Raw genomic sequence first — 27,680 nt, 5'->3', positions numbered from 1 at the left:
CCTAAGGATCCCATATTGCAATACGTTTTTTTTCTAACTACATAGAGGAGGGGCCGGTGAACATGGAAAGAAAGCCTACTTCGAATTGAAAGCTGGAGGCGGGTTGAGTTTAAACACCAATTAAATTACACAGACCGAGAAGGTCTGGAGAAGATTCACAGCATTATCGATCAACGTTACCACGTTGACAACATTGAGAAAGAGCCTTTAGTTTGTCCTGACAGTTTTCGCTCGTGTATGGTAGTCTGTTTAGAAAGGAGAGATGAGTCTTGGATCCTGATTGGAGTTGGCAAGCGCGCTCCACTACTGTATCCAGTCTTTCAACTCCTCTCTCCCCGAAACCAGGAAATCATCGAGGTGTGCTTCTCTTTATCCTGCTTGTGGATCGTAGGCTATCCCTTTACGTGTATATAGATGTGTATCTTGCCGTTATCGTCGTTTTTATTTTATTTTATTGTTTTTGAACCCCGGGCTTAGATCTGAGGCCGAAAAAACTGCATCGGAGAGGATCTCCACTCTCTAACAATGAGGTAAAGCGATTCAAATCTGATCGGTCTGTTCATTTTGTTTTGTGACTACAATACAACATATCGATTTTGTGCGCTTGTAATGATCGAGCATGGCTGGTGCAAGTTTTTTTAAAGTCATATGATTTATCATATTTGAACTTCGATAGATCTCGAACTGTTTTGGTAGTCTAGTTTTGACTCGAGATAGCCTAAACATGTCATCATCAAAGTGACCGCCAGACTAAATCAACTGGTTTCAATGCAGAGCACCTTATACAATGTATCACTTTGTAGCCGATGAGTGAGAGAAGAAAAAGAGAAATGCCAGCTCGAGCGGTGTCTGTCCCCTTGTCATACGGTAGTAGCCTGTTGCTCTGTCATAGTTTAACATATTGTCAAGTGGCCTAATTCCAGTACAATAGGCCTAAGCCTAGAGAGCATTAGACCGGGTAATTTGTACTTTACTTGAATTACAATTTGTGTCCCATGGTGATTTACATGTATCATGGAATCAATATTTATTGTGTCCTATTTGGGACATTTTGGTGGGAAATGGAACTGCTATCTGTAATGGTGCCCTGTGGTAGAGCACGCTGTTGTGTATGCTAGACGTGGAGTTGTCTGGTTAGCTGGCCTGCCATAGTTCCACGTATCCATTCAAGGACCCTATTTTCCCCCGTATAGTTGGCCAACCAGGCCTGTACACACAACCAAATTGCGCCGAGCATGGAACAAGCCAGTCTACGAATTCCACATCCTGTTGCAGCCTGTGAAGTTGGCAATTACACGATTTGAAGCCAAGACTAGTTAGGCCTTTTCTGGAATGTTATTTTTTTCCCTGACTCAAACACAATGGCCCCTCGCATATCACCTGGGCCTATGTACATTTGTATTCTATAATATATCTGGGACTCAATCCACAATGTATATTTGTTGTGATTCTATAACCTGTGCAACAAGTTATTTATCCTTAACCAATCTTGAATCTCTCACTTCTTTTGCAAAACCAAGTTGGGTAAGTAAGGCCCTGTATTGTTTTTAACCTGTTGCTGGTCACTTTGGTTTACTTTGTTAAAGCCAACACTAATTTCTAGGCCTAATGAATGAATGAATGGGCTCTGGCCCCATCTGAGGTCATGTCATTTACCTTGCTTACATAATGGGTGAGGAATGTAATGGTGTCTGTCATGTAATCAAGTTCATTGTCCTCAGCATAGTTTAACATGTGTGAATGTTGAGACGAGTGTAGCCAGCTGGTTAAATGTTCCATGGTTTCTCCCAATACAGGTAGGCCTAGATCCTGAGGTTACCCAAATTGAATAAATAGAAACCTCAGTCAATACATCCAAGGAGGTTTTATTACACAAAGATAAACATATTCTCTGTCCACCCTGGCAGTGCATACATCCTCCCTATAACCATAATCAGCTGAGACAGTTTCCTCCATGTTTCTCTATCTCAGACTACACTGTCACACAGGAAATGTATCAGTCTTCGTTAATGGCAGCTGGAGGATTCATTGTTGTTATCAAAGCGACGCCTGCTGTGACCCCCCCCCCCCCCACCCTTCAGGTGTAAGGTGGGTGTGGAACATTCGATCTAAGAAGTTGCTCCATGCACGCTGTCAAAACATTTTATTTGGTTATGTCACATGTGCCATATACAACAGCTGTAAGGTCTACCCACAGTGAAATGCTTACTTACCATGGTTGGGGTCAATTCAAATTGAAGGGAGTCAATTCAGGAAGTGAACTAATATTATAATTCAGTAATCGAAAAAAGGGAATTTGTTTTCAATGACTTCTTAATCAAATTAAAAGCAGAAGCTATTTTATTTCAAACATTTTTTTGTATACATTTTCTGAATAATAAATTCATGCCACTTCCTGAATTGACAGCTTTCAATTTGAATTGAGCCCAACCCGGTTACTTACAAGCTCTTTTCCAATGATGCAGAGTTAAATAATAAGAATAGAAAACACAAGAATGACGATATATACAAGTAGTACCATTACAGTATCAATGTGTAGGGATACATGGTAATTTAGGTAGATATGTACATGTAGGCAGGGGTAAAATGACTAGGCATCAGGATATATAGTGTCTAGCAAGGAACTGTGTTTGGGGTGATAAAAGGCTGCTCTCATCAGTTACAAATGTTCTCCTTTCACTCTTACCATGTTGAGCACAGTTAAAATGTATATATATTTTTTTAACATTTTGGAGAATATTCAGAGGTGGAAACTTTCTGTGGGAATTAATGGGAATATATGGGTATTGTCTTCCTCTCAGGCTTCCATGTCCACCTCTTGAACATCAGAGACTCTGAGGCCTCATCTTCACTGTCCCTTTCCAAACTTGTTGAGGATGGCTCGTTGTCAGGCTCAAAAAGCTGCAAATTTGCCCAGATGGCCACCAATTATTCAACGTATGTGTGTTCCCAAACAAGGACCAGTTGCGCTCTGAGGCAACAGGGGAAAGAGCCTCAGATCCACAAAGTCCCTACCACCAGGTGGCTGAAGAGATATGTTGGCACGACTGCCATATTGCATCTCCATCCCAAAGCCCTTGCTTGGAAGATACTTCACCAGACTGCCAAGAACCTTGCCCTCATCCAGGTCAAGGTGGCGAGACACGGTAGTGATGATACCATAGGGCTGGTTGATATCTGCACCAGACAGGATGCTCTTGCTAGCATTACTTGGGGCCCAACATGTACGCTGCGGCGTGTAAGGGCTTCAGGCAGAAGTCTTCACGTTTTTCAGAACTGCAGTTTCCTCTGCTTGGAGCAACAGTGAAGTGGGCAGGACAGTATGGATTTCTTCTCTTACATCTGCAAGTCTGAACATCAGACAGGATGGCATTGTCTCTCTCAATCGGTGCAAAGGCTACTGCTATAGGTTTCGGGCTGCTTACCACTCTCTCCCAAAATACATCATCCAGGAGGATGCTCTTGATGGGGCTGTCCATATCAGCAGACTGTGATATGTCCATTTCTTCAAGAGCCGCCTTCCCCTCCAGGGGACTGTCAAACATGACAACACCACCCCAACGGGTGTTGCTGGGCAGCTTCAATGTGGTGTTCTTATTCTTCTCACTTTGCTTGGTGAGGTATATTGCTGCTATAACTTGATGACCCTTCACATACCTAACCATTTCCTTGGCTCTCATGTAGTGTATCCATTGTTTTCAGTGCCATGATGTCTTTGAGGAGCATATTCAATGCATGAGCAGCACAGCCAATGGGTGTGATGTGAGGGTAGGACTCCTCCACTTTAGACCAAGCAGTCTTCATGTTCGCAGTATTTTCTGTCACCAGTGCAAATACATTCTGTGGTCCAAGGTCATTGATGACTGCCTTCAGCTCATCTGCAAAGTAGAGACCAGTGTGTGTGTTGTCCCTTGTGTCTGTGCTCTTCTAGAATACTGGTTGAGAGGTGGAGATGATGCAATTAATTATTCATTGCCCATGAACATTCGACCACCAATCAGAGAAGATTGCAATACAGTCTGCTTTCTCTATGATTTGCTTGACCTTCACTTGAACTCTGAACTCTGCATCCAGCAAATTAGTAGATAATGCATTTCTATTTGGAGGGGTGTATGCTGGGCAAAGCACATTTAGAATTCTCTTCCAATACACATTGCCTGTGAGCATCAGAGGTGAACCAGTTGCATACACAGCTCGAGCAAGACATTCATCAGCATATCTCTGACTACGTTCCTCCATTGAGTGAAAACTTCTGATTCCAGGAGGACCATGAGCTGTTGCTATCGATAAGATGTTTGGTTCATCATTTTCACCTCGAATAGAAGTAGAGGGACTTTTGTCAGTGTTTGTTTGTTGTGAGCACTGAGTGAACTTTATGCACTTGGCCAGATGATTCTGCATCTTTGCATTCTTCACATATGACTTGTCACAATATTTGCAAATGTACACATCTTTTCCTTCTACATTAGCTGTAGTGAAATGTCTCCACACATCAGATAGTGCCCGTGGCATTTTCCTGTAAAGATGATTAAATAAAAAACATATAATTCCATGTACAGATAAATAGTTAAGCAGTTAGATTAAACAACTCCTTTGTAAGATAAATGTTTTAAAATGAAACATGTATGGAAACAAGTGAATTAACACTCAGTTAACAGGCTCAAGCTAACTAAAACTAAGTATCAGGAATTGTTAACAAGTTAGAAATTATTTAAACCCACTTTGCTGTAGGCTACTATTTACTAGTCAACAAAAAATCATGTATGTCATATAAAATGTATTCACCCCACTCAGTATTGCAATCAAAACTTACCAGAAAGTATGTGGTCCTAGGCTCAGACAGTGTAGTAGTGTGGGCTCAATAGCATCTCATTAGTGTGCAAGATCTTGAGAATCAGCTGTGCATGTGATGGAAGAATGTGCTGTGCATGCAGAGGGTTGCAATTCCATTGAATTGGGGATAGTTTAACCAAAATATGCCACAAGACCTAGAATTGCCTTGTGTATCCTGCAAAAAAAACGTTTCTTTGATGAATTAAAGCAAAATTCCCCAAATTCCTGGACTTAACCTGCCATGGAAAATTTCCCAGAAATTTCCTGAAAAGTTTTCCAACCCTTTGCAACCCTATACAGAGCGACTTACAGGGTTACATGCCTTGCTCAAGGGCCCATCAACAGATGTTTCACCTAGTCTGCTCTGAGATTCAAACCAGCAACCTTTCAATTACTGGCTCAACGCCCTTAAAATCAAATCACCCCAAACACACAGGACGGCTACCTGCCGACGTGTGTTTGGGGTGATAAAAGGCTTCTCTCGCGAGTTTAAAATGTTCCCCTTTCACTCTCTCCATGCTGAGCACGTATAGTATTGATCTACTTAAAAGCAGGAACACACACTCTGACTCACCTACAGTCTCCTTTTATTTCTCTCACGTCATTCTGTCTGCCTGCCTGTCTGTATTGAAATGGGCTTTGAAGGCCAGACTGGCTTGTGTATATTCACAGGGAGTGTATTTAACTTGCTACCCTCTCCTCCCCTCCCCCTTTACCATCATAAGTGAACTTTTAACCCCTAGCTGAGAAGTCAGAACTTATTATGGCTGATGTTTTTCTAACTTTGTCTCTTTGATGACACGGTCATGTAAGTCATTTTATGGCACATAATCATTGTGTATTTGTCATCACCAATCGTTGGTATGATTTATTTTTACATGTTTCCATAAGTAGACTATTTCCTTAATTCCTTTGTTCATCAAAGTAGATTCAGATGGGTTCCCTGTATGAAAATCAATTGGACTCGTGTGGAAATCAATTGAACTTATGTGGTTGCGTGTGTGGTAGTATTCACTGAAAATACTTTGTGCGTCATCATTAACACTGAATGACACTGGCCGAGCAATCTGTGACATGCTTCATCACAAGCTCTCCCATTTAAAGCAATTAGATGCAGTGCACAATGTACAAAAATAAGCCTATATTGTCACAATAGGGACATCCAGTTTCCTTGGTGGTTGTGGGTTTTCTTCTATTACTAAGCATCTAGATTATAATATCCCCCCCTTGTTCAGCGCTGTCACTCACACGTCTAGGCGGGTGCAGAATGGTGGCTAGGGCATGGTAAACAGGAAGCAACAGTTTGGCTTTGGTCACTGACCAAAGAATCCTCTACACCCTCCTATAGTACGGTATACTGACGGTGAATGAAATGCATGTCTCATAATTAGGCTCACCTCTCAATTCTTCCTATGAAGTTGCGCAAACTCAACATTTCGCAGTGCGTGTCGGGATAGCACTTTGCTCTGGGGCATCCTGGCTTGTTTGTGGCTATTGCAGGGTCTAATTAGCTGCTATGTGATGGGCTAGGTCTGACCTGGTGACGCTAAAGCTTGTTGCGGAAGCTATACTGTAAAGTTTTAATGCACAGTCAGCAATGGCTGCAATTTCTCCCTCTTGTTCTCTTTGTCGCTCTCCATTCATAACTCTCTCTTCCTCCCTAGGTAAAAATGGAAAGAGATCTGTGGAAAACAGCTTTATAGCGTCAGCCATCGCCAGAAACTCTGTCACAAATACTGACTTTCCGTTCTGCCATACACGAGGATGCTAAGACAATGCATTAACTGGATACAAGCTATATTTTGTTTGGAAGATTAAAATAGAGGCTCAAGCGATGCCACTGTTGGTTAAATAGGGAGTTTATTTTTTTTTGATTTGACATCAAACTATTTCCTGCATGGGTGACATTTTTTGTGAATGATTAGCGAAGCGACTAATGTTTACAGAAACGATCAGCTTTTGTGCTATCGCTGGACTGGTTGCTTCTTCACATCTCCCAGTTGGGTCTCTCTGTCTGAGATCTGTGTTGAATAATTCTATGTTTAGTCATTTGGATACATTTTCAATGGGTAGTGAATTTGTGAATCATCTCTACTGAATGTCCACCATGGCATATAGCTGTAAAAAAAGTACCACCTCGTTTTAAAAGGTAGATTTACTGATCCTCATTCCATTGCTTCATTCTCAACTAACAAGCATGTTCATGCAATTAAACTTAGTGACCACGAGGCAAGTTGAGCAATTTAGAAGACACTTTATAAGATGGTGTGTGCATACTATCAAAGAGTAAGACAGCAACATTTCATAGATCCATGATTTGATTGTGTACTTCAGCAAAAAAAAAGATGTACTTCCTGAGTCTTGACCAGCGTTGACCCTTTTGAAGCCGATAAAGAAAATTCTACTACTCAGCATTCCCTATATAGATACTAAGTGTCAAGCCACAGGCATGCAGCACTCGCAGACCTCCATAAAGGTGAGGTATCAACTAAATTTAGTTTATATCCTTCCTCCCTTGCTCTTTTATGCTCTGTGCGCGCAGCTTCATACCCATAACATATTCTCTAGAGATGGGGACAGAGTTATATGTCTGGACAACTGAGAGAGTGGGGAGATACTCTCATCATGTCCCCACCCCCTAATGGGGAGGGGGGGGGGGGGGGGATCTTCTCCAAGGGGCTATGCATCTTCCTCAGCCTCTCAGGGAGGATACGCTTGGCCCTGTAAAAGGAATTAAGTGAACACAGAGAGAAGAGAGATGATTCAATGGTCCAAATAAGGGCATAGTGAGTGCCAGTCATGGCACCCCCAAGAGCGCTTCAGGAGCTGGAATGCTGCTTTTGCTTCTCGGCCTCTTTCAAGTGGTCAGAGGCCTGGCCCAGACAGCCAAGGAACATTTCCACAACATTGGAGAGACGATTCCAGAGAAACTCCGGCACCGATGAGTCAGCACACAAAGAATGCTGAGTGGTTTGGACCTGACCGAGAAAGAAAGAGGAAAAAGTGAGTTGGCACATGAAAGAGTTTGAGAGGCAGAACATAACAAGAGACAGAGAATCCAACACCTTAGAGAGGGAGAGAGTGAGCCTGGTGCTGTGTTTATTTAACTAGGCAAGTCAGTTAAGATCAAATTCTTATTTACAATGACTGCCTACAGCGGCCAAACCCTAACCTGGACGATGCTGGGGCAATTGTGCGCCGCCCTATGGGACTCCCAGTCACTGCCCGTTGTGATACAGCCTGGACTCGAACCAGGGTCTGTAGTGGCGCTGAGATGCAGTGCCTTAGACTGCTGTGCCACTCAGGCGCCTGGTGCTGTGCCTCACAGGGGAGAGACTAAAAGCACTAGTCTGCATGTAGCGGCATGCTAGGACCTGTGTGAGGAGGGGCAGGCACGAGGAAGGGAGATAACAGCAGTAGGCAAAGGATTACAACAAGGGTCCTGGTCCTCCTCAATCTTTAGTTTGAGGCTTCAGTAGTCAGCCAGTCAGTCCATACGGTTTGCCTCTTACAAAAACGACCTGTTCTTCAAGGATCTGAGGTATTCTGTCCATTTATCATCCTATTCAGTGTACAGCGTGTGTTTTTGTGTTTGACAGATTTTTAATACTCTACTTGTTATTCAGTCCTGTTACTGCCTGTGTCACACTGTGTTAGTGTCAATTGGGCCAGAGGTACACTACAAAAGTATATGGACACCCCTTCAAATGAGTGGATTCAGCTATTTCATCCACACCCGTTGCTGACGGGTGTATAAAATCGAGCACACAGCCATGCAATCTCCATAGGGAAACATTGTCAGTGGAATGGCCCGTACTGAAAAGCTTAGTGACTTTCAATGTGGCACTGTCATAGGATGCCACCTTTCCAACAGGTCAGTTGGTCAAATTTCTGCCCTGCTAGAGCTGCTCCGGTCAATTGTAAATGATGTTATTGAGAAGTGGAAACGTCTAGGCGCAACAACGGCTCAGCCACAAAGTGTTAGGCTACACAAGCTCACAGAATGGGAGTGCTGAAGTGCGTACCACATAAAAATCGTCTGTCACTACAGAGTTCCAAACTGCCTCTGGAAGCAACGTCAGCACAAGAACTGCTGGTCGGTAGCTTCATGAAATGGGTTTCCATGGCCGAGCAACTGCACACAAGCCTAAGATCACCATGAGCAATGCCAAGCGTTGGCTGGAGTGATGTAAAGTTCACCTCCATTGGACTCTGGAGCAGAGGAAACGCCTTCTCTGGAGTGATGAATGAGTCTTCACCATCTGTCAGTCCGACAGGAAATCTGGGTTCGGCAGATGCCAGGAGACCGCATAGTGCAAAAAATGTAACGTTTGGTAGAGGAGGAATAATGGTCTGGGGCTGTTTTCTTATGGTTCGGGCTAGGCCCCTTAGTTCCAATGAAGAGAGATCTTAATGCTACAGCATACAATGACATTCTAGACTATTCTGTGCTTCCAAATTTGTGGCAACAGTTTGGGGAAGGTCCTTTCCTGTTTCAGCATGACAATGCCCTTGGCACAAAGCGGGGTCCATACAGAAATGGTTTGTTGAGATCTGTGTGGAAGAACTTGACTGACCTGCACAGAGCCCTGACCTCAACCCCATCGAACACCTTTGGGATGAATTGTGACACTGACTGCGAGCCGGGCCTAATCGCCCAACATCAGTTTCCTACCTCACTAATGCTCTTGTGGCTGAAAGGAAGCAAGTCCCTGCAGCAATGTTCCAACATCTAGTGGAAAGCCTTCCCAGAAGAGTGGAGGCTGTTATAGCAGCGAAGGGAGTGTGGACCAACTCTATAATAATGCCCATGATTTTAGAATGAAATGTTCAATTAGCAGGTGTCCACATACACTACATGAAAAATGTATCACTGAGTCTTTCACTGTGACAGCCCTGCACTTGACTGGAGGGTAATTTCATTGAGGACAATACTGTCAGATGATACTGGAAACTTCAAAACTAATGCAATTGTTTTTGTACGTAAACTGAATAAGAGGTCACACATGGTTGGTCACCTATGCCCACGTTGTTTGTGTGTGTACTCACCTTGTGGTGCTAGAGATACCCAGGTTGTGCGCTGTATTCTGGAGAGACAGGACCAGGTTATTTTTACTCTGCCTTTAAGAATGTGTGTGATCGGCATCTTCATCATCCACGACTTGGGACTGGGGTCTTTTATCAAGGCTGAGAGAGGGAGTTAGCATTGCTTTACTTTTTGTTTTAGCTCATTTTAAACTAGACATTTTTTAGTGGGAAGAGGTAATGAGTGGAATGACTTTTGTTCACATTTCCACTAGGCGTGAAGTCCTAAGATCTGAATAAACTGAGCTGTGATGCATCTTATTTCATTATCTTTAGTCATGTTGATCTTCTCATGATATACAAATTAGAATAATAAAAAGGTTTTGGAGTTCAAGCACCCTTTTTGGTTGGTACATGACTCCATCTGTGAGCAAATTTAAAGCGCATTAGACTTTCTGTTGATTTGATGTGCTAGACTGGACAGTTTGTCTGTCATGACTGACCCCACAACATCATAGCACACTGACAGGACATAGCAAGCACTCAACATATGAGTATCCAACATGTTCTGCCAAATGAACAGAGGCCAAAGTGGAACAGTGGAGGGAAAGTCCAAATTGCTAACAAGTTGGCACAGGGCTTGAGATAAAAAATAAATAAAAAATGGTTGACTGATTTAACTGGTAGCCTAAGTATGAACACAGAGATGAGGTTTGAGGGATTAAGAGGGACAATGGGGAACAGACGTAGAGACAGAGGGGGAGGGAAGAAAATGAGGAGTGTGGAGAAGAGCATGGTGGGAGGGCCAGGTAAACAGAGCGAGCAGGAGAGACACTGGACCTGGCTGTACTTGTCAGTACAAGCTCTGAGCAAAGCCTTATACAGACTTCTCAGAGCGTGTGCCTCTGTGCACTGCAGTTTCCTGTTAACCCCTCACTGACTGAGAAATTATAGGCTCCGATTCTGGCTCTAAATGTCTGAGTTTCTATATTTTGTTTATTTATTCAATGAAACGTTGTCATTGAGTTTGGTTTATTGGTAGATGTTGTCTGTCTGTGTCTTCAGACTGTAAACTTTATCATAATGTTTATCAGTTAGGTTGCTAATTTGTCATCTTGACAAACAGGATATTTTCATAACCTTTGCAGCAGCACTTGTTTATGATTTTGACATGTGCAGCAGCCACATCCAACACAGTTAATGTTTCAAGGGTATGTGAAAATTCCTCAGATTAAGACTGTCCATTCCTTGTTTGAGTTATTTTAATGCTCAGCCAGCCAGTGACCTATTGGCTCTCACAGTACAACACCTCTTAATTAAATGAACTGGTCAGCTAGTTAATGCTTAGCTTAATTGCTAGTCTGGACTCTTAACTAACCTTCAAGGACTGCATTATGTGTGCTGCTTGGACACTGTCACAGGAATAAGTTGTTTATGGACTTTTTTCCCCCATGGTTCATTCAAATGTTAACGTGTGGAAAAACATGTGCATCCATGTAGCATGCCTGCCAACCCTGTGAACTGTGCGTGTGTGGCCTGCTATAACATGGGAGTCTCAATGTCTGTAGATGTATCAATAATTCACTCCTCACTTTCTCTCCAATTAAAAATGCATCCATTTCCCAGTCCCTTTTCTCTGTACCGTATCAGTTTGGAGCTGCCCTCACTGCTCCATACCTGGGTGGGTTGCATTCACTAAAAACAAATGTGAGCAAACTTTTTTAAATGGAATATTGACATTCTTGCTGGAAACGTTTGGCTTGTACTTCTGTGTCTACTGACCATGATCCACATCTCTTTCCTCACACGTTGTCCTCAGCCAGGGACATCTTTTTATTTAATTTTTCTTTCTAGCACTTCCTCCTTTCTGCACATGCTTACTTACCTAACAAACATTTAGGTCAACAGTGGGCACATGAGTGGGTAAACCTGAACGGGTGAGTTTGTGTGAGCGTGTGTCTATTGTTCACTAGACAGGCTGAGTCAACCCTTATTAGGCATTGCTGGGAGCAGGAAGTGGGCTGTGGCTACAGAGCTGTGTCACCGGAAGTGGGAGATTGTATCACAGACTGGAGAGAGGTGAAATGGGAGAAGAGATGGAAAAGGAGAGAAATGAGGCATGCTCTCTGACGGTCTGCTCCCTCTCCTTCGCTCTGTCTTCCTCTCATCACACTTACTAGACTTTAAGCCAAAATACTGTGGGCTACACATACTGCAATGTAAACTGGCGAACTTGTTGTGAAAGAGCAAGTAAGGCATTTCACTGTACTAGTGAACGTGACAATAACTTGAAACTAGCTAGCAGGATTTATGTGTTGTCAGCTAATTTGATGTGTAGGGATGAGAAAATAAACCCTTTCAATTGTCTGCACATGCTTGTGGATTGTTGCGTTATTCAATATTGTAATGTTTTAGAAGAAAGATTGCTCGGATTAAGTAGTTTGCTTAGTGGCTACTGTGGAAGGTAAGGCAAGGATGTAATGTGAATTCAAAAGTAGAAATCTACAGTTGAAGTCGGAAGTTGACATACACCTTATCCAAATACATTTAAACTCAGTTTTTCACAATTCCCGATTTATTTAATCCCAGCAAAAATTCCCTGTTTTAGGTCAGTTAGGATCACCACTTTATTTTAAGAATGTGAAATATCAGAATAATAGTAGAGAATTATTTATTTCAGCTTTTATTTCTTTCATCACATTCCCAGTGGGTCAGAAGTTTACATGCACTCAATTAGTATTTGGTAGCATTGATTGTTTAACTTCGGTCAAATGTTTCGGGTAGCCTTCCACAATCTTCCCACAAAAAGTTGTGGAGGTCAATTTTTTTTTTGTCTGAGGTCTTTGCTGATTTCTTTTGATTTTCCCATGATGTCAAGCAAAGAGGCACTGGGTGAAAGTAGGCCTTGAAATGCATCCACAGGTACAGCTCCAATTGACTCAAATGATGTCAATTAGCTTCAGAAGCTTTTAAAGCCATGACATAATTTTCCAAGCTGTTTAAAGGCACAGTCAACTTTGTATGTGAACATCTGACCCACTGGAATTGTGATACAGTGAAATAATCTCTAAACAATTGTTGGAAAAATGACTTGTCCTAACTGACTTGCCAAAACTATAGTTTGTTAACAAGAAATTTGTGGAGTGGTTGAATAACCAGTTTTGACTTCTCCTGTATGTGTGACTAGGGGGTTGTGTGTGTGTGTGTGTGTGTGTGTGTGTGAGTCTTGACATGAGCCAGAGCATCGGGGAGGCCCTCACCATCTGTCATTGTCACCCTGCCAGCACCATGTCACCATGCCTGGCTCTAGTTAGTGACACTGGTCTGTCAGTGCCACTGCACATAAGCCTACTTGCGTAACACTGCAGTCCTCTCCTATAGATCGGTTTTGTATTTCCAGTAGTGTCTACATTTTGTTTAATTTCTCTTATATACCAGGTGCTGTGGAAGTGCCACGGTTTGTATTAGTTGGTACATTTTCCCTAAGAACAGGTTACATTTCCAGTGTTATTTTTCTGTCTGTGGGACTTAATGCAAAGCTGCCCCAGGAGCCTGCATGGCAGTCAGCTATCTGTAGGGGCTCTCCGGGTGGGTGGGAGGAGATGTTGATGTTTTGCAGGTGGAAGGTTCCAGATCCTCCTCTCAGACCTGGAGCACAGCCAAGCTTCCGGTCTTTGTCAGCCTCCATTGTTGTTCCCAAACAATCTTGTTTTGGATCAAACCATCTCTCCTCTTGTCATAAAATGTGCAATTTAATGGGTCCTTCCATGAAGAGTGCCTTTTTGTGTCCCTTTTGATATTTTAAGTAGAAATTGTGGACCAATATTGAATTTTAAAAGCCTGTTATATTAAATGAAGTGCATTTTGACATAGACCACATGGCGAAATCAATAAGGTTTTAAATATGAATTAAGACTTGCTAAAGTGCCAATTCTTAATTTTGACATGTCCCTTTTGTGTATCCTCTTTTTATTTAACCTTTTATTTCGGGAAGTCAGTTAAGAACTCATTCTTATTTTCAATGACTTCCTAGCAACAGTGGGTTAACTGCCTTGTTCAGGGGCAGAACGCTCTAACCCCTAGGCTACCTACCGCCTGTGAGTTCTAGGAAGATTTTAACCCACTTAACACCAAGTTTTGACAATCATTGTAAAGCCCTAGTTATTTTGTTGCTTGACAAAGTAATTTCTGAAGATTAAATAAATCCTAATCTGATTTTGTGATTAATTTACATCTGTCCCTCGTTTTTTAAGGTCAACCCTGTTACTTTTACTGAACTCTTGTTTTAATACGCTGAAATTATTCCTTTTTTAAATATTATTTTCAAAAGAAACATTGTAAATCAAACATCATCATGTAAATGCTGGTTCTATTCTTTTTGTCCAATTTCTGCTGTTTTGTGTTGGAAAACCCAGCGGGTCAATTATAACACGTCAACCCTGTTACTCATAGGGGGCTAGAAATGTTTTAACAATTGGAATTTTTTTTATGAAGCTTGCATTCAATTGCCACTTGCTGTTGCAAACAAGTTTCCATTCCCCATCACCAGGAGATTCATGGCTGATTTTTAAGATGAAATCGTCAACTCTTACGTTCAATTTGGCACTTATTATAGTCATTTTTTAAAATTTAACTTCTTGAGATGGGAAAACATGTTTTTTTATGAAATTGAACATGTGCTTTTTGACATTTTACCTCATTTCACCTCAATTTAACAGTTTTCTTTCCAAAGCTGTTAATTATATGCATAGTCGAGCATCTTTTCGTGACAAAATATCTTGTTTAAAACGAAAGTTTTTCATCCAAAAATTAAAATAGCGCCCCCTATATCCAAGAGGTTAATACAGGTAACGAGTGGAGGACAGAGGAGCCTCTTAAACAAGAAGTTACAGGTCTGTGAGAGCCAGAAATCTTGCTTGTTTGTAGGTGACCAAATACTTATTTTCCACCATAATTTGCAAATAAATTCATAAAAAATCCTACAACGTGATTTTTCTGGATGTTTTTTCCTCATTTTGTCTGTCGTAGTTGAAGCGTACCTATGATGAAAATTACAGGCCTCTCTCATCTTTTTAAGTGGGAGAACTTGCACAATTGGTGGCTGACTAAATACTTTTTTGCCCCACTGTAACTAGTGATTATGTAAAGATTTGATTTAAAAAAGAAAAAAAAGTTTCATGCTAGCTTGCAACTTCCCTTGGCTCCTTGCAGCCACAAGGTCCTTTTGATGCTGCACTCGCGTAACATGTGGTCAGCCTGCCACGCAGTCTCCTCGTGGATATAATCGGTGTCCATAAAGGCAGATTACCGGTTGTTATGAAAACTTGAAATCGGCCATGCTGATTAATCGGTCGACCTCTAACAATAACTCTCTTTGTGTCTCCTCTCCCTTAGTGAGTCCAGTATCTGCCAGGCTCGGGCCACGGTGATGATCTATGATGATGGGAATAAGAAGTGGCTCCCGGCAGGAACCGGGCCTCAGAACTTCAGCAGGGTCCAGATCTACCACAACCCCTCTACTAACGCCTTCAGAGTGGTGGGACGCAAGATGCAGACAGATCAACAGGTTGTGTGTGTGCGTGCATGTTTCACTGATTGTGTGATGTTGTACATCAACAAGCCCTGCCAGCTGTACAACTGTGAATCAGCCCTTTTTTCCACCTGTGGCCATGCGCAGGCACACGAACACCACTAACTTCCTCAGTAACACAAGCACAGACTCTACACCAGGTTCTCTGTGCTGGGTCAAAGGGCTGTGTTCTGTCTCCTATAGTTCCCCCATAAGGGCCATTAGGCTAATACAGGCCTGGATGGCATGGAGCACATGGGGCCTATCAATACTTACACCACCTCTACTGTTACAGCTTTAACAATAAAACTAGACAAACAGCACTATATATACTGAACAGAAATATAAACGCAACATGTGAAGTGTTGATTTCATGAGGTGAAATAAAAGATCCCATAAATTATCCATACCCACAAAGCTTATTTCTCTCCAATTTTGTGCACACATTTGTTTACATCCTTGCTAGTGAGCATTTCTCATTTGCAAAGATTATCCATCCACCTGACAGGTGTGGCATATCAAGAAGCTGATTAAACAGCATGATCATTACACAGGTGCACCTTGTGCTGGGGACAATAAAAGGCCACTCTAAAATGTGCAGTTTTGGTACACTAGACTATGCCACAGTCTAACGTTTTGAGGGAGTGTGCAATTGGCATGCTGCCTGCAATGTCCACGAGTTCTTGCCAGAAAATTTAATGTTTTTTAGAGAATTTGGCAGTACATCCAACCACCCTCACAACCGCAGGCCATGTGGAGGTCCTGGGCTGGCATGGTTACACATCTGGCTTCTTAACCTGAGGGATCATCTGAGGTCAGCCATCCGGACAGCTGATTAAACTGAGGAGTATTTCTGTCTGTAATTAAGCCCTTTTGTAGGGAAATATGTATTGGCTGGGCCTGGCTCCCCAATGGGTGGGCCTATTCCCACCCATGGTTGCACCCCCCCCCCCCCCCCCTGCCCAGTCATGTAAAATCAATAGATTAGGGCCTAATGAATTTATTTAAATTTTATGATTTCCTTTTATGAACTGTAATTCAGTAAAATCGTTGCATTTATGTTCATTAATAGATACATTATCTCACCACCCCATCCCTCTCTCCATATCATCCTCTCATTAAACATCCAGTCGCCTGAGTGTTCCCCCTAGACGTATGTTTCCTGAGAGGTGGTTGGCCAGCTCAACCACTTCCTGTGACAATTTAAGGATGCCTTCCCCATCTCTCATTACTGTCGCCTCTGTTTGCGTCTCTCCCCTCCCTCCCGCCCCTTTGTTCTCTTGCTCTCTCTCTTTCTGAGTATCTCTGTCCCTTCTCTGTGTCTGCGTCTCTCTCTCTCTCCCTGACTCTTTTGGCGCGGGGAGTTAAGGCGCTCGCTCCTCCGCTCTGTGGAATTCAGGGGTTGTAAAACAGAAACAATGCATCAGCACATTCAGACTGAGTCACTCAAACCCAGAGCACCGTGACTTGTATTGAATCACCAGGCTGGTGCCACCTGCTGGACAGCTATAAACCTAGGGTACATTTCTCTTGTCCAAACTGGCTTCCTCTCCTTGATCTGAAAGCACAGGCTGAGTGCAATATGGGAAAAGCTTTCAATTAGGGAAGATTAGACTGAGATGCACCCTAAACACGAACACTTAGAGCAGGGTGATGTATCATCTAATGGATCCACATACCGGTATGTATTTTTATCACTGAGTGTCAGTATTAAGGTCTAGTATTGCCATAACCAATGTAGTTCCTTCCATACAACATGAGTAAAGACTGTTCTCTTATCTAAAATCTCCATTTCAACTATACGGAGCCCCACCTTGTTTTTTGATAAAGAAGTGGTATCCATTATATGCCAATGTTGGGAGTGTCATGTCTTGACTCCGACCCCCTTCTCTCTCTAAGGTGGTGATTAACTGTCCGATTGTGAAAGGCCTGAAGTACAATGAGGCCACGCCCAACTTCCACCAGTGGCGGGATGCACGGCAGGTGTGGGGCCTCAACTTTGGCAGTAAGGAGGATGCTGCCCTCTTCGCCAACGGAATCGCCCACGCACTGGAAGTGCTCAATTCCCTGTCAGACGCAGGTACTATTAGAATGGATCGTACATGCAGCCTCAACATGCTTTGCAATTACCTAAAGGCACAGCACTGTCTGAGAAAGAATTGCGAGAGATGCATGTGTAGAAACATGAGCATGACTTGCATATCACAGCTTTCTTCCTAAGTCATACTCTCTCTCCCTTCTCGATCTCCAGGTTACGCTACCCTCCCACGCCCAGTGTCAAATGGACCCTCCCCAGAGGAACTGGAACAGCAGCGGAGGTACCAAGTGTGGGATATCTGGAGGGGGAGTACAGTACACTCGCCTTTACTTCCAGATTGAGTTGTAATTAAGGGTCAATACAAGTATCATGACAAAATATCTTCGTATGACCAGAGTCCCACTGATCTGGTTTTACATAACCACACATGCACACTGACTCAAAGGATTTGTCGGCATTAGCCTTCCGCTGCTTAGCCCTCAGCCAGCTTCTTGAGGACGGAGTCTGTAAAGCGAAAGAAGGTCAACTCTTTGACGTCGCAATCTATACTTTCCCACCAACTCCTCTCCCTGTGGACCCCACACTCGCCAAGGATACGCCCAGCTTTTACCCCTCATCTCATTTAGTCTAATGGGCAATATATAACACACTGGGGAGGCTCTGGGATAGGCTGGCGAGATTGTCCATCAAATGGTGGTAATGGTCACAGATATGATTGTCAAGATGGTACCGACTGTGAGGGGCGACATCTTACGAGCTCCAACTCCTTTTCTATATAGTGACTTTTATCGTGTTTATCTTTTCTTTTAACAGAAATGTTCAATTGCTGGAAATGAGCTGTTCCAGACAACTGTGTGATCGATCACGCTCTCCGTAGCCGATGTGAGCAAGACCTTTTTAAACAGGTCAACATTCACAAGGCCGCTGGGCCAGGCGGATTACCAGAACGTGTACTCCGAGCATGCGCTGACCAACTGGCAAGTGTCTTCACTGACATTTTCAACCTCTCCCTGTCGGAGTCTGAAATGCCAACATATTTCAAGCAGACCACCATAGTCCCTGTTCCCAAGAACACTTAGGTAACCTGCCTAAATGAATACCGATCCGTAGCACTCACGTCTCTAGCCATGAAATGCTTTGAAAGGCTGGTCATGGCTCACATCATCACCATCATCCCAGAAACCCACTCCAATTTGCATACTGCACCAACAGATCCACAGATGATGCAATCTCTATTGCACTCCACACTGCCCTTTCCCACCTGGACAAAAGGAACACCTATGTGAGAATGCTTTTCATTGACTACAGCTCAGCGTTCAACACCATATTGCCCTCAAATCTCATCACTAAGCTAAGGACCCTGGGACTAAACACCTCCCTCTGCAACTGGATCCTAAACTTCCTGACGGGCCGCCCCCAGGTGGTAAGGGTAGGTAACAACACATCCGCCATGCTGCTCCTCAACACAGGGGCCCCTAAGGGATGTGTGCTCAGTTCCCTCCTGTACTCCCTGTTCACTCATGACTGCACGGCCAGGCACAACTCCAACGCCATCATTAAGTTTGCAGATGACACAAGTGGTAGGCCTGATCACAGACAACGATGAGAGGCCTGACTGTGTGGTGCAAGGACAACAACCTCTCCCTCAACATGATCAAGACAAAGGAGATGATTGTGGACTATAGGAAAAGGAGGACCGAGCACGCCCCCATTCTCATCGACGGGGCTGTAGTGGAGCAGGTTGAGAGCTTCAAGTTCCATGGCGTCCACATCACTAACAAGCACACCAAGACAGTCGTGAAGAGGGCACAACAAAACATATTCCTCCGCAGGAGACTAAAAAGATTGGGCATGGGGTCCTCAGATCCTCAAAAGGTTTTACAGCTGCACCATCAAGAGCATCCTGACGGGTTGCATCACTGCCTGGTATGGCAACTGTTCGGCCTCTGACCACAAGGCATTACAGAGGGTAGTGCGTTCGGCCCAGTACATCACTGGGGCCGAACTCCCTGGCATCCAGGACCTCTATATCAGGCAGTGTCAGAGGAAGGCCCAAACCATAGACTGTTCACTCTGCCACGTCCGGCAAACAGTACCGGAATATCAGCTGTCATACACTACATACGTGCACACACACGCATACCAACACAGCACGCACACACTTTTACACTCATTTGCTGCTGCTACTCTGTTCTTTATTTTACTCTTATTATATATCCTGATGCCTAGTCACTTTACCCTGCTTGTACATACAGTATCTACCTCAAGTACCTCGTAGCTCTGCTCATTTTATTTGGTACTGGTACTCCCTGTATGTAGCTCCATTCTTGTGTATTTCATTCCTTTTGTGACTATTTTATTTTTAAACTCTGCATCATTGGGAAGTGCTCGTAAGCAAATGTTTCACAATAAAGTCTACACCAGCCTTCAGTCAACCAAGAGTGCTTTCAAAGTGTGTGTGTGTGGCAGCTGCAGGTCCTGTGGGTGACAGATGTGTTGGGGTAGGGGACCTGGATTGACACCGGATTAGGGCTTCTTGGCAAAATGTGTAATTTCATTTCAGTGCTGGACTAATCAAGAGCTCCTTCACCAACCCAGCATAGCCGCATATTCAGCACAAGTTAATAACAGATATGCTCTTCAGTCTAACGCTGCTCCAGAGCCATTTGTCACAATTAGACAGTGCCCACAAGGATTGTTTGAACGTGGTTGTTGCTTTAATTAAATAACTGCTGGTACACTTGCCATGTCATTAGTGTGGAAAGATGAAAACCAAAATGTAATTTCTCTGCCAGGTCACCTCTGGCTTGAGACCTCCTTTTCAGGGAGGATGTGGTGCCTTCCCATTCATCCCTTCACCAGATACATTGTTATATTATTTGTGCCTCTTAATCTATTGACTGTTTGGGTGTGTTTAGTTTGTTTGTTTGTCTCTTAATGTTAATCCCCATGAGTTTTATCCCTGTAGGCTGGAGCAGCAGAGGCTGGAACAGCAGGAGACAGAGCGTCAGGAGAGCGAGAGGCAGGAGAGAGAGAGACAAGCTGCAGCAGGTCAGAGGTCACACTGACGGCAATACAATTAGCCTCTTTGAACACACCTTTTATTTGTTTTACCCATTCCCTGAACGTAGTACACTGACTGTCTTAACTGTTTATTTATTTTTAGTGCCAGCTGCATCGTTGGCTCCCCCAGCACCTCCGGGCCCTCCTCCACCCCCCGGCCCTCCTCCGTCTGGGCCCCCTCCACCACCTGGACCTCCTCCCCCAGGACCCCCGGCCGCAGGATCAGGACCCCCGCCCGCCCCACCACTGCCCTCCCCGGGAGGAGATGGGGGTCTAGGGGGGGGTGCAGGGGGCCTGGCGGCAGCCTTAGCCGGGGCCAAGCTCCGCAGAGTGGCCAAGGTGAGAGGGAGAGAAAGTGGCATCAGGATTAGAATTAGCATAACGATAGATACAAAACTATCTCCACATTTATGCAACCACCATTAATTTCTGATTTGGACTTCAATGCCATTCATTTTGAATGCGGAGCCTCTGTTTTGCAATGCTAGCAAGAGCTAAAGTGTTGTGTCGATACTGATACTCTAACATCTCCTGTGTCTTCTACCGCCCTCTGTAGGAGGATAGTGGTGCTGCTGCTGCTGCTGCAGCACCGGCTGCCAAGCCTGATCAAAGCCGCACCAGTGCCTCCATCGGTGGTGGTGGTGGAGGAGGAGGCTTGATGGGTGAGATGGCATCCATCTTGGCACGGAGGTAGGTGGCACTGAAGAGCGCACTCCTATAAATGAACAGATCCATACGCCTCAGTCTATAGCGCTGTGTATGCCCCTCTATGGCACTGATCTAGCTTTGTGAATCTTTAAGTGTTGTCTCAAACTCTTACTCTCCTTTTATGTCTGTCTTGTTCAGGAAAAAAATGGCAGACGGTGGGGCTAAGCCACCTGCTAAGATGGCAGATAATGTAAGTATTTGTTAGTTTATTGGCCAACTATGTTGTGAATACAGATTTGAAAGGTGACCATGTAGTCAGAAAATATACATGTTTTGCTTGTCTAACTGTTTCTTTTCTCCCTACAGGAATACTCAGAGTCCCAAGGCCAAAGTGGTGAGAACCGTCTGTGTGTCAGTCTGTTTTGCTTGTATCTGGAAGACAAATTAATATTAGACTTTTATACAGTTTGGATTTAAAATATGCCTCTCTGCTTTTTAGACACTCTTGGACGAAGACCTTGGGAGAAATCAGCCACTATGCCAAGGTAAGGTTTCAGCTTCCTATGCTCTCCGTGTCTGTAGTAAGAGCAGCCTGTGTGGACGCATGTCAATCTCAGAATTCAAAGAGGTGTGTGTTTGTGTCCTGTTCTAAGAGCAGTGTGTGTCTCACAAACAGGAATCACTCCATCTCCAAGAGCATGGACTCCACCTCTCCCTTGTCCCAAGGTCCCAGGTACAAAGTCCCTTCCCTGACAAGACAACAGGACTGACGCTTTGCTGCTCTTCCTAACATACCGTCCCACCTCCCTTCCATCTGTCAGGTCAACAGGGGCACAGCTTCAGAGTGGTGCTGGGCCATTGTTCTGTTGACAGCACCACCTAGTGGACTGCAGAACGCTGTGACTTCTGTGACAGCTTTTATCATCTCTGCTCAGAAAGCTGCAGGATTCCATTCTGATATGTGAATTCATATTTTTTAAATTTGTATTTATTTATTTGTACCAAAGAAAACAAGTGATGGACAACAATACAGATTTGTTAAAAAATATATTTTTAAAATGCTGTGGAGGTGTGTTTGGAAGCCCAAGGGCTTCTATTAAAACAACACCACAAAAAAACAAAATCCAATACATGAGTACAAAAACGTTTGTTAAAACGGATAACAAAACCTACTAATTATAAATTAATTGATCAGTAATCACACAAACCATTTTAGTATGAGAGTGAGGCTATATGGAGGGGATTACTGAATAGTTTGGTTCATCAGGCAGACCCCCAGTTATCGCTTAAGGTTATTGAGGGATTCTGTTTCGGCAATGTGAAGATAAGCATTTCAGAGTATGTTACCTCTATATCTGATAGATAATTGACTATGTGAGAGAGATATCAGAATTTACCTGGAAGAATCCATTGACTGGTTTAGGTAAACTGTCTCGGGAGGTATGAATATTTGTAGATGAAAGTGCACAACTGGCGTACATTAATGTCATAAATAGACACGATATTGAGTTTCTTAAAGGTGTAGATGGAGCCAGGTAGTTAGAGGAGGTAGCTGGTCTTGAGTAATTTGTGTAGGTAGGAGGCATGTGTACTGGCCCAGACAATATTACAGTAAATGAGATATGGGTCAATTTAAACTATAGTATAGAGTTAGGAAGCGAGCCTGATGACCCAAACCACTCATCTTTCTGACGATACCAACAGATTTCATCATTTTGCTGCAGACAAATTGAATATGATCTTTCCAGGATAACTTTTCATCAATTACAACTCCAAGGAATCTAGTGGATGTGACTTCCATTTCATTCCTACCAATTGAGATTTTGGCTCTTTATAAATAAATAAAATGTTTTTACAATATTTCTTATTGTAAAGAAAATGGGAAGTACAGTAGAAGACACAGCAGCACGGTCATTGATATAGATTAGGAATAACAAAGGTCCAATTATTGATATCTTGACCCTGGTAGATGCACAGCCATTTGAATAAACACATTGTTCTCTACCATAAACATAACTATATAACCAATTATACACTACCGTTCAAAAGTTTGGGGTCACTTAGAAATGTCCTTGTTTTTTAAAGAAAAACAAAAAAAAATTGTCCATTAAAATAACATCATAGATCCGTAAATTCAGTGCATACATTGTTAATATTGTAAATGACTATTGTAGCTGGAAACGGCTTTAAAGAAAATGTTTTTTTATGGAATATCTACATAGGCGTACAGAGGCCCATATCAGCAACCATCACCCCTGTGTTCCAATGGCATATTGTGTTAGCTAATCAAAGTTGATCATTTTAAAAGACTAATTGATCATTAGAAAACCCTTTTGCAATTATGTTAGCACAGCTGAAAACTGACCTTTTAGACTAGAGTATCTGGAGCTTCAACATTTTGGTTTTATTATAGGCTCAATGGCTAGAAACAACTTTCTTCTGACACTCGTCAGTCTATTCTTGTTCGGAGAAATGAAGGCTATTCCATGCAAGAAATTGCCAAGAAACTGAAGATCTCGTACAACGCTGTGTACTACTCCCTTCACAGAACAGAGCAAACTGGCTCTAACCAGAATAGAAAGAGTATTGGGAGGCCCCGGTGCACAACTGAGCAAGAGGACAAGTACGTTAGTGTTTAGTTTGAGAAACAGATGCCTCACAAGTGCTCAACTGGCAGCTTCATTAAGTAGTACCCGCAAAACACCAGTCTCAGCGTCAACAGTGAAGAGGCGACTCCGGGATGCTGGCCTTCTAGAGGTTCTCTGACCAGTATCTGTTCTTTTGCCCATCTTAATCTTATCTTTTTATTGGCCAATCTGAGATCTGGATTTTTCTTTGCAACTCTGCCTAGAAGACGAGCATCCCGGAGTCGCCTCTTCACTGTTGACATTAATTTGATGTTATTTTAATGGACAAAAAATTGGCTTTTCTTTTCAAAAACAAGGACATTTCTAAGTGACCCCAAACGTTTTAAAGTATTCAGACCCTTTACCTAGTACTTTGAAGCATCTTTGGCAGCGATTACAGCCTCAAGTCTTCTTGGGTATGACACTACAAGCTTGGCACACCTGTATTTGGGGAGTTTCTCCTGTTGTTCTCTGCAGATCCTCTCAAGATCTGAGGTTGGATTGAGAACGTTGCTGCACAGCTTTTTTCAGCTCTTTCCAGAGATGTTCGATCGAGTTCAAGTCTGGGCTCAGGCTGGGCCACTCAAGGACATTCAGAGACTTGTCCCGAAGCCATTCCTGCGTTGTCTTGACTCTGTGCTTTGGATCGTTGTCCATTTGGCAGGTGCACCTTCTCATTCATCGGAGGTCCTGAGCACTCTGGAGACGGTTTTCATCAAGTATCTCTCTGTACTTTGCTCTGTTAATCTTTTTCTTCTCTTGAATAGTCTCCCAGTCCCTGCTGCTGAAAATCATCCCCACAGCATGATGCTGTCACCACCATGCTTCACTGTAGGGAATGTGCCAGGTTTCCTCCAAATGTGACACTTGGCATTCAGACCAAAGAATTCTATTTTGGTTTCATCAGACCAGAGAATCTTGTTTCTCATGGTCTGAGAGTCCTTTAGGTGCCTTTTGGCAACTCCATGCAGGCTATCATGTGCCTTTTTTACCGAGGAGTGGCTTCCGTCTGGTCACTCTACCGTAAAGGTGGAGTGCTGCAGAGATGGTTTTCCTTCTGGAAGGTTCACAGAGGAACTCTGGAGCTCTGTCAGTGACCATCGGATTCTTGGGCACATCCCTGACCAAGGCCCTTCTCCCCTGTTTGTTCAGTTTGGCCGGGCACCCAGCTCTGGGAAGAGTCATGGTGGTTCCAAACGTATTCCACTTAGGAATGATGGAGGCCACTGTGTTCTTGGGGACCTTGAATGCTGCAGAAATGTTTTGGCTACCCTTCCCCAGATCTGTGCCTTGACACAATCCTGACTCAGCTCTACAGACAATTCCTTCTACCTCATTGCTTTGTTTTTGCCCTGACATGTACTGTCAACTGTGGGACCTTATCTAGACAAGTATGTGCCTTTCCAAATCATGTCCAATCAATTGAATTTACCACTGGTTTACTCTAAGTTGAAGAAACATCTCAAGGGATGATCAATCGAAACAGGATGCACCTGAGCTCAATTTCTAGTCTCATAGCAAAGGGTCTGAATACTTATGTAAATAAGATATTTCTGTTCTAAAACCCTGTTTTCACTGTCATTATGGGGTATTGTGTGTAGATTGCCGAGGATTTTTATTTATTTAATCAATTTTAGAATAAGGTTGTAACGCAACAAAATGTGGAAAAAGTCAAGGGGTCTGAATCCTTTCCGATTACACTGTAGATGCCTTTTTCTTATTCAACAGTTGAGGGATGATTTTCCGGGATGATTTTCCAGGTTTACTTTATATTATTTAAGGATTCTTGGAATTTGATATCCCTTGATGTAGTATAGAATGGAATATTGTGTGTTTGGCCTGTTATTTCTGGACATTTGGTGTTGTGGTCAAATGTCATTGAAACTTTGAAAGCCATCCTTGAGTTGTCTGTTTTTCACAGAATGTGGTTTTGTATGTGTGGTGCTTCCTGAGGCCTCTTTGGTGGTGCTATGGTGATGGGTTGGATTGACAGCGTAGGTTGTCACAGTGATGAGACTATGCTCGATCTTAATCAGTCCCTCCCTTTCTCTCTCTCTGCCTCACCTACCCACTCGCTTTCTTTCCCCCCCATTGCCACACCTCATCTAGGGTGAAGCAAGCAGGTGTTAATAATGATGCTGGAAGTGGTGAAGAGACCGATATTGAGAGGATTAAACAGGTAAATATTATTTTCTGCTGCACCTAATGCCAAGACTAGTAAAGACATAATCATATACAATACTAATACTGTAAATTATAGAATGTTTTGATTGCTTCTTGCAGGAGATTCTTGATGAGATGCGGAAGGAGTTACAAAAAGTCAAAGAGGAGATAATCGGAGGTGAGACTGCAGATATTTGTTTTGGGCCACAACCATGTTTCTCACAGACTGTTCCAATGACGTTAGTATAAAAGTCCAAATTAAGTGAGGGAGAAAATAGCAAAGGCACTAGTTATTTTGTCAGATGTTGTATTGATTGTTCCTTGTCTCCTGTTCCACAGCCTTTATTGAGGAGCTACAGAAGAGGGGCTCCACATAGTTCTGCTAGTGTGGCGGGAGGGATAGAATGGATAGAGGAGGTTATGGCCCTGTGTGGGGTCTCTCCCCCATCACCCCCTCCAGTGTACCCCAGGGATTTTTCTTTATCTTCCTCACATTCACATACCTACATAATTGCATTTAATTGTACCTTAACCCAGGGAACCGATTTTAACAACCACATCCAAACAAAGGACTAGATCACCTGCTGCGTTGATACCAGCTCTCCTTGCTCATCCCTTCTTGTCTCCAACCTTTCCTTCATTTCATGACAACCACTGCAGAGCACATAATCACGGCTGTTGTTGCTCTTACTCCTTGTCATGTACAGTTGTATTTCCCCCCCCCCCCATGTATCTGTCCCATAGAAATCGTGCTCCTATTCACTCCCTTCGTCAGACAGACCATTGTATTTACTGGGGTATTCAGTAATCAGGGAAGATCATATCATTCATTCTTGTTACTGTAATGGCAGAGTGGATGGTTGGCTTTTGTAAGAATCCTCTTTAACCTGGCACAACTTCAACCTCATATGGCCTTCAAATAAAAACTTTTAGATAGGCCTAGCTTTCAAGGGTTCTGTTGTCTTGGCCTATTTTGAGAATGTGAGAGGACCCTACCAGATTGTTCATGGACCCTGTGGTTGATGGCTTTCATCCACAGCACACACTGCTGCCTGCAGGCCTGGTGCACAATGGCAAGAGCTTATACTGCCTTGAAGCAAAGTCTACCGCTCCCAAGTGGACTGTTCTGTCAATGGCCAAAATAGAGAGACTACGCAAACTTCAATTCAACAGACTTGGAGAAGTCAGAGGAGACATGCAAAGGGAATGTGATGGACGACTGCCCGGAGTACTGTGAGAGAATGCTGTGGTTCTGTGCTATGGAGGGAATCCTTGTTCCTTCTGCAATGTACTTGGCCTAGAGAAAGTGTGAATTTTGTGTGCCACACATTCATCTTAACTTTCTGCTCAAAACAAGACCCTAATCATTGGCCAGTGCAGTTGTCCTAAACTGTACTGTTTTCATTTTTAGGTGTGTTTTCTAACTACATTGAAATATTAAAATTCCATAACTATGTCAATTGGCCATGACCAACTGCCTTGGAGAATATATATTTGTTTTGAGGGAAAATATTAGCAGAACTGAATTGCTGTTTTTATTTTAATTTGAGGTGAATGGGAATTGTTTTGATTGTTTTCTTTTTAAGAGAATATTTTGGGTTACTGTTTTTTTTCTAATGGAGTTTAAGCTTTTTACACTGAAATACAAATAAAACATTGTAGAGACACTGGATTGGAGATGCCTTTTATAGTCAAATACAGCCGCTTCTTGTAA

The 27,680-nt window shown here is 43.2% G+C and overlaps 1 protein-coding gene across 9 annotated transcripts; it reads left to right on the top strand.

The window, feature by feature from the left end:
• The first annotated feature begins 22 nt into the window (after window positions 1-22).
• LOC109905789 (vasodilator-stimulated phosphoprotein-like) lies at window positions 23-27,680 on the top strand. Of its 9 annotated transcripts, none has more exons than XM_020503392.2 (15): window positions 39-357; window positions 478-530; window positions 15,253-15,433; window positions 17,327-17,507; window positions 17,679-17,745; window positions 20,434-20,516; window positions 20,632-20,867; window positions 21,085-21,218; window positions 21,375-21,426; window positions 21,543-21,570; window positions 21,676-21,721; window positions 21,853-21,909; window positions 25,913-25,982; window positions 26,087-26,144; window positions 26,306-27,638. In XM_020503392.2, the coding sequence occupies exons 2-15, from the start codon at window positions 526-528 to the stop codon at window positions 26,341-26,343; spliced, it is 1,236 nt and encodes a 411-aa protein (XP_020358981.1). In that variant the 5' UTR covers window positions 39-357; window positions 478-525; the 3' UTR covers window positions 26,344-27,638. The 9 variants fall into 9 exon arrangements, with proteins under 9 accessions (XP_031646863.1, XP_020358983.1, XP_020358981.1 ...); XM_031790999.1 differs by having other exon boundaries at window positions 70-357; window positions 15,253-15,424; XM_031791000.1 differs by lacking the exon at window positions 478-530.

The sequence above is a fragment of the Oncorhynchus kisutch genome, linkage group LG15, assembly GCF_002021735.2.
Source record: "Oncorhynchus kisutch isolate 150728-3 linkage group LG15, Okis_V2, whole genome shotgun sequence".
Taxonomy (NCBI): Eukaryota; Metazoa; Chordata; class Actinopteri; order Salmoniformes; family Salmonidae; genus Oncorhynchus; species Oncorhynchus kisutch.
This window is presented reverse-complemented; position numbering and strand designations above follow the sequence as displayed.